Raw genomic sequence first — 7,804 nt, 5'->3', positions numbered from 1 at the left:
TGGGCCACCCGAAGAGCTGGCAGCCTCTGAAGCGAGGGACTGCTTTTTGGGGCCCAGGCGGGGCGGGCTCTCGGTCGGGCCCTGGCTGCAGCAGTCCCTGGGAAAACTCAAAGCCCGCTTCTCCTCCTCAGGTGGCCTGGCACACACCCGCGGCTCCCAGCAGGCTGCCGAGCAGTCCCTGCCGCCCTGTCTGTGTCGGGAACCGCCGGCCCGGGCGGCGTCCTCCGCGCCTGGGCTCCCGGGGCAGCAGTCCAGGATGGAGCAGTATTCTCCCCCTTCGCTGTCCCCCGAGGGTGAGCACCTTTGATCGCTGTCATCCTCCGAGGGCAGGGACTCCCGCATGGGCTGAGCAGACGGGTAGGGCCCCAGGCCCTTGAGGCAGCCGGAAGTCATCCCGGAGAAGGCGGCCAGCTTCTGCCGGAAGCTCTCCTGCGGGGAGTTTAGCTCTTGGTAGGCGATCACTGGTTTATCGTCTCGTCCAAGCTTCTCGTCGGGGAAGCTCACCGGGTGGAAGGCGGCACTCCGGTCCCCCCGGGGCTCTAGGCTATGCAGGCCGACCATGGCACAGGCAGGGGGGCTGCGGGGGTGACCCCCGTCTGTGGGACCCGAGGGCCCGGCAGGCTTCTGGACGCCTCGAAAGCTGCCCAGATAAACTACTGGCCCGTCTTCCTGCTTTGGGAGGGGGAGCTTGCCGGGGGCTCGTCTCCAGATGACCTACACAGCCCGAAGGTTAAAAGACTTACATTAGACCTTGCCAGAGAAAAAAGGAAGAGAGAGAAAGTGAGAGGGCAGGGCCATGACACTGGAAACCGTCTTCCGAGCCACAGTTAAGGAGCCAGGCTGCCTGCCTACCCTCTGATCTCCCCATGGCCTTCTCATCATCACCGGGCTCCCCTGGAGCCGGCAGTCTTCCCAGACACTGCAATTCCCGCCCATGTCTGTTACTCTTTTGGCTGAGGGGAAAAATGCTAAAGAATATTTTGCCTTTTCCCTTGAAACTGCTAGATGAGGTGAATTCTCCCATGGGCTTTGAAAATAAGAGTTTGGAGTTTTAATTTTTGCTTAGTGTTCATTAGTCTTTTGATAACTGGTTTCACAGCAGGAAGAAAACAAAGTCATAAGGCTTTTAAAAACACCTTGGGTTGGGGGTGGGGTTAGAGGGCAGGAGGGTGAGGGGCGCCTTCTGAGCTGGGCCCTGGTTCCCTTGCATCACTCACTCTGAGCCACAATCCTTCTCCCAGTGACAGGCAGTGACCTCAGCCCAAACCTGCATTAAGTGGCTGGACTAGTTGAGCCTGAGACAGTGATGTAGGCTAGTCATTCCCATCACTGAAATCACAGTCCCCTCCTCCTTCCCTTCTAAAATCTCCCCTACCCCGACTTTCAAAGATGCCTCAAGGCAGGGCCGGCCTCTGGCTCCTTTCCAAGATGATCCAAACTAGAAAGAGTTCCTGGTTTACATCTGTGAAGGTTGAAGGTGCCGAGAAAGGCCTGGGGAATGAGTGTAACCAGCTTCTGGAAAATGGAGCAGCTTTGCAGGGGACTTGAAGCTGAGAGCAACCCCAGGAGGTGGCTTGCTTCATTCAAGCCTCCCTTGATTTAAAACTGACTTTTGATTTCACATAAGCTCACAAAGCCTTCCTGACCTACTCACCGTGATAGTTTAAGAAAACTAGAACAGGTAAAGAGGTTACAAGAAGTCCTAAGAATATGTTTTAGACATGCAGCTTCTTAGAAGACATGTCTAGGGGCAGCAGGCTTCACCCTCTAAATAATTAGACCTTGGTCAGGGTCAATGGCGGGGTAGGGGGTGGGGGAGTTGGGTAGGGGATGAGCAGAATGGTCTACTCTCTAAGGATGTAATTGTCTTTAGTAATCCCAGATCAAAGGTGGAAAAATCCAAGCTTCCAAATTGGAAATATGAACACTGGCTGGGAATTGGATGATATCATGGAACTACTGCTGATATTTTTAAGTGTAATAATGATATTTTGTATAAAGACTTCATTTTTTAAGGAGGTACAATCATGATGCAATATCTGGGGTTTGCTTTAGGGGAAAAGAAGGGAAAGGAGAGTAGGGGCAGGGATAAAGATGGAAGGAGAGTGATTATGAGTTGATGACTATTCAAGCTCTTGAGGCAGAGTGGTGGATGCATGCGGTTTGTTAAGCAATTCTTTCTAGTTTTGTATATATTTAAGATGATCTCTAAAGAAAAATTTTTTTTAAACTTTTTAGAAAAATGCTTCATTTAAGTGGCTGTGTCCTCATACAATCTCCAAATAAACTTGGAGGGACTGCATTCATGGTTCTTGGCCTGAAGGGACTGAGAGAAAGGAGGGCACAGAGAGAAGATAGGGCAGCAGTCAGGAAGGAGCAGGCTAGGGCGAGCTGCCCGGGAAGCCATCCCACAGGAGTCCTGCTGGGACAGCTCGCCCTGGCTGCCCGCCAGTCACCGCGGCCTTACAACAGGAGCAGCCCCTGTAAAAATACCATGGGGCTGAGTCAGCCTCACCTGTGCGACGTCGGCACTCACGCCGGCCTCTGTCCACCCATCGGAGGCCTCAGAGCTCATCATGGTGGGCTTCACGGCAATGGTGGGCTTGGAGTAGGGCGAACCGCTCAGGCCGTCATCTTCCGGGCGGTCGCTCTCCGGCCTGGGGTGCAGGCGAGGCGGAGGGGGCAGGCAGCCAACTCGGGGCTGGGGGCGGCCAGGCACCAGTTGATGGTCGCTGCGCAGGCAGAAGCAGTTTTTGCAGGACCCGGGCTTCCAGATGTGCTCCACAAAGTCGCTGCACGCAGACATCTTCGGGCTCTCGGGGTTCAGTGGAATGGTCTCGAGCATCTTGAGCAGCAGACGGGGTGCTGGTTCATCTTGCACTCGGCTTGCTGGTGTGGTCTCCAGGAAGGTGGAAAGGGCTCACTGAGCAGCTTCCTGGAAAAGCAGAACACTTGCCTGGTCAGAGATCTCCCCTGCCAGAGGATCCCTTAGTGTATGCTCAGTCCTGTCCAACTCTTTGCGACCCCATAAACTGTAGCCTGCAAGGGATTTTTCAGGCAAGAATACTGGGGTGGGTTGCCACTTCCTATTCCAAGGGATCTTCTCCACCCAGGGATCAAATGCCCATCTCTTGGGTCTCCTGCATTGCAGGCGGATTCTTCAACCGCTGAGCCCCTGGGGAAAATGGGGCATGATCAATTAGAGTCTGATGATATGACTGCGGAGCAGAAGGGGAAGAAGAAAAGAGGTGAAGATGACTATTCTATTTATTCCAAGGCCCTCACCCACTTGTCATGAGGCTTTCTAGTGGGGTGGCCTTAAAAAGATGTAAAATCTAAACACAGCTCTGTTGCATGTGTGGGTGTGGGTGTGTGAGTTGCTCAGCTGTGTCTAACTCTTTGTGACTCCATGGACTGTAGCCCACCAGGCTCCTCTGTCCATGGGATTCTTTAGACAAGAATACTAGAGTGGGGTGCCATTTTCTTCTCCAGGGGATCTTCCTGACCCAGGGATTGAACCCGGGTCTCCCACACTGCAGGAAGATTCTATACCACTTAAGCCACCAGGGAAGCCCCTGGTGCATGAGTATAGAGTGTAAAAGATACTTCAGTCCCCTAAAATCCTGAGCACCTGCAAGTTCTGGGGGCAGTTCACTGGAAGAAATCACACAGGGCTGCAGATGAGAAGCTTGTGACTGATCTGTGCATCCCCTGCTGCTATGGGGTCTAGAGCCTGGGACTTGGCCCCAGAGAAATGAGAACTTCCAAACAGGACAGCAGGTAGAAATCGTGGCTTCTGGAAAATAAGCCACAGTTTTTAACCGAGAATGATGTGAGAGGGGAGGCAAGCCTGGGCTCTGAGACCAACACTGCAACACATACTTGTGAGGAGGTGGAGACAGAAGGGGTGAGAAAGTGGAGGGGTGTGGTCCCAGCTGCTCCCCTGGGGGTCCTGGTTGGGAGGTCTGGCATCTTGGGAATTCTCCAACCCCTTTACTTAATATGCCTTATTCAGCCCAGGGCTTAGTGAGATCAGTAGACCTAGAGCTTCAGGCCTGGGGGAAACAGAAAGAGAGATTCATGGTCTTGTCAGCCCTGTGGTCTAGGTCTGGATAGACTTACTAGAAGTAGTTGTACAGTAGACTGTACTAGAAGAGTCATTGCTCACAATGATTTTCCCTATGAGAACCCTAAGGAATCCTAAAGGAAATCAGTCCTGAATATTCTTTGGATGGACTGATGCTGAAGCTGAAGCTCCAATACTTGGGCTACCTGACACAAAGAGTCGACACTGGAAAAGACCCTGATGCTGGGAAAGATTGAAGGCAGGAAGAGAAGGGGATGACAGAGGATGAGATGGTTGGATGGCATCACCTCACCAACTCAATGGACCTGAGTTTGAGCAAATTCCGGGAGTTGGTGATGGACAGGGAAGTCTGGTGTGCTGCAGTCCATGGGGTCGCAAAGAGTAGGACACGACTGAACAACAACACGACTGAGAACCCTGGAGGGGAGGCAGTCAGCTTGCTGAAAGAGTTTAATTCCTCTGAGAGTAAAACTGAAGGCGGAGAGTCTGCACCACAGAATTCACTCAGTAAATTCACCACTGAGGGGAGAAAACTCGAAGGATTGCAGACTTTAACCAGTTCACCCGAATAAGACCCGTCAGGTAGCTGTCATGTCCATTTTACAGATGGGAAAACAAACCCAAGAACATAAACTGAAGCATGTCCACAGGCGCAGAGTGCTCAGGGGTTCCTCAGAGAGAAGCCAACTTTGCTGGCAGCCCCTCATGTCATCACCTCACATGTTACACTGAGTCGCTTGCCATTATCTGTTTGCTGCTTTTTCCTCTCCTTTCCTCACTTAAGTGAACTGACTTCCTCAGAAGGACAGTGTTCAGGAGAAAATCATCCTGAAGAATCTACAGTGAATAGACTCATTAAATAGAGAGGGTTTGGCCCCAGGGTCTGCTTTCCTCTTTCCTCCCGTGAGAACTGGCTCTGAGGTTGCTGCTCTCCCTACCATCAACAAGACTAACCAGGTGGAATGAGCCAGGAGCCCCAAAGATCATTCCAGAATCTCTATGGGAAGAGCTCTCTTTCTGGTCTCCCACACTCGCAGACTGGGGTATCTATTCAATGAGAGCTGAAGCTACATTGGGCCTCTTTTTCCCTCCAAAACTAACCAGGAAGCCCACTGTATCTTTAAGCTAAATGAACTCTCTGAAATAAAAACAAGTATCTGTCTTTCGTGACCATTGTTAGGTTCTTCTGCATCAAGATGATTACAAGTTGGGTTCTTCTCCTATAAATATACCCAAGTGGCAGGTTTGTTCCTTGCCAAGTTCCCCAGAAGAGGTCACTAAGCTTCAACAAGCAGAGGATGAAAGCAAGGGTCTTTCTTTCTCTCACAATCCCACGCCAGGGAAGATTTTGGAAAGAGGAAAAAGTAGAGGAGGTATTTTGTTGTTCAATAAGGCAAAGCTCCATACCCTTGCCCTGAGGTGGGGAGAGGTCCTTCCCTGGGAATCCTGGCCCCCTCTACTGCAGGCAGAGGCTTCCGCACGCCAGACAGGATGGAGGGAGAGAGCTTGGGAATCGGGTCTGAGTGGGCTCACCTCCTTCCTGCAGCTCCTCACAGGGCTGGGCTGTCTGAGGAGTGAGGCATCCACAGAGGGGGGGCAAAGAAAGCCATGTGGGGTGGCCATACATCATTTCCTGCTCAGATAACCGACCCAAACGTGTCATGGTTGCTTGGTGCCAGAGGTCCCCTCCTGTGAGCAGATGGCCCACTCGAGCCCTGGGACTTCTGGTTGGATTACCAACATTCAGGAAGCTTCCTTCAGAACCCCTCACCAGTTCCTGAACACCCTCCTCACTCCCATCCTCAGCTCTGAAATTCTCCGACGGTGGGTACAACTTTCACCACGCCAACCGCTCAGAGACTGGAAAACGTTTTTCAGGGAAAAAGAATGAAGATGGGTACAGAATGAAATGAAGCCTTGGGCTCCTTACCATCACTGACTCACTACACATCCTGTTAAAACTGGTTCCTCAGTCACAGCAAACAGAATTTATCACTACATCAAGCCAGAAAAGATCTTTTCTGTCTGGAGAGGTTCTGGGCTTGGAACTATCTATTTATTTTAAGTCAAAAGACAGTGGAAAAACTCAAGTGGCGCTCACCAAGCATGAGCGTTGCCTGCCTCGCGGTGCCAGCTCTCCACCGCCTGGGAATGGCACCTTCCCAGCCCACATTCCTTACCTCCAAGGGCAGGCAGCCCTCAGAATTATGCAAATTCCCCCATTTCAGTGGGAGGCAGCAGTGTAAGATTAGAAAAAGATCTCAGCATTCTTTCTGATCCAACTCATGATAAAATATCTTTGCCTCTGCAAACTTCTGCACCAAAGTTGTGGCTAAAACGTGCAAGACCAAAGCTGTCAGATACACCCCCACATCACAGGAAAAAGAATCCAAACAATGGTGACCAGATCCACAAAATCAAATCTCTGGGCTCCAAATGCCCTTCACACTTGCACTGAAAGTTGCTCATGCCTTACCCTGAAGTGAGAGAATTCCAGAAAACAGTCATCTAAAAAAAATTTATCTATTTTTTACAATTAAATACATTTAGTTACAATTAAATGAATGCAAAAGAGGTATATTTATGGAACTTTGTCTGGATTTCAACACTCCATTGACAGGGGTTGCCCAGGCACAAAGGAGTAAGTAACGGCCTTACCTCCTGCCTCCCCCCACCACCCACACGCACCATGCTACTCACCCAACTTTTTATTTTCTTTTTTCCTTCTCCAGCGCTATGTAATCTAATCTCAGCAGCAGGAATGTGGTTTTTGTGGGTTAGACCCACTACAATCTAAACCAGTAAGGAATATACCCGCATTCCACAAGACCCCAAGATAGCGAAATAACCGCAGAATTCCCCAGTGCTTCCTGTCAAATTTCCGGCTCAAAAGGGGAAGGGGTTTTTCAGGCCAGTGATCAATAGCGCCTTCCAAACCTGACTCTGGGCTGGATGCCCTGCAAAACTCCTCCCTCCTAGACCTTTGGGCTTTGCTGTGGGCTCTGCAAAGCCATGTGCTCGCTGGCTGAGCTTCACCTGAGAGAAATACACAGTCAGCCGGCCCTGCCTCCTCGCGTTCTCACTGAGGACCGGAAAGTGGACAGATTCTATTTTCTGTGTCTGTGTGTGTGTGTGTGTGTGTGTGTGTGTGTGTGTGAGTGATTCTATTTTGTGTGTCTGTGGCGGGGGAGGAGGCAACACAAGCAAAGGTTAACAACGTGCCCACGGTAGCCTTTCAGAGGGCTCCGCCACCGCTCAGGAAGAAGGTATCGTCTAGTTCCCCCTGGAGACCCCCAGACTGGCATCCAACTGCGGGCTGCCTAAGAGGCAGCTACTAACCTGGCGTCCCAAAGCATCACGCCCGGGGTCCCGTCCGAGCCGCCGAGCGGTCTCTCCCTCTCTGTTCCTGTGACAATCCTGCAGCCGCGGAACGGCAGTCTCCACAATAGCAATCCCCAAAGCGCTCCGGTCTCCTGCCCCAAGTCCAGCAGCCAGACCAGTGAGACCAGAGCAGTCGGTTCCGCTGCCGGAACTCGAGGAAAGTTTCCCCTTCCGAAAGAGCGCGATTCTCGAATGAATCGAAAACATACCTCTGGCTCCCCGGTCCTTTCCCCCCACCCCTCCACCCCCCAGCGCGGGCTCGGCGCTTCCACCTCGGGCGCGACCCGGGGCGCACGCGGTCCGAACGTTCCACCCTCCTCCAGCGACCGCCTGTCA

General features: G+C 51.9%; 1 protein-coding gene across 1 annotated transcript in view; it reads right to left on the bottom strand.

Annotated features, from left to right (window-relative positions):
• The window catches only part of LOC104987802 (tyrosine-protein kinase SgK223), a 46,902-nt gene extending 39,208 nt beyond the window's left edge, over nt 1-7,694 (bottom strand). Inside the window, exons 1-3 of the mRNA XM_010838862.1 lie at nt 7,427-7,694; nt 2,516-2,935; nt 15-714 (exon numbers count right to left, since the gene is read on the bottom strand). Coding sequence (XP_010837164.1) covers nt 15-714; nt 2,516-2,845 — 1,030 coding nt within the window. The 5' untranslated portion in view covers nt 2,846-2,935; nt 7,427-7,694. The remainder of the gene's footprint in view (nt 1-14; nt 715-2,515; nt 2,936-7,426) is intronic.
• Nucleotides 7,695-7,804: the final 110 nt, after the last annotated feature.

This window comes from Bison bison, unplaced genomic scaffold (assembly GCF_000754665.1).
Source record: "Bison bison bison isolate TAMUID 2011002044 unplaced genomic scaffold, Bison_UMD1.0 scf7180017864105, whole genome shotgun sequence".
NCBI lineage: Eukaryota > Metazoa > Chordata > Mammalia > Artiodactyla > Bovidae > Bison > Bison bison.
This window is presented reverse-complemented; position numbering and strand designations above follow the sequence as displayed.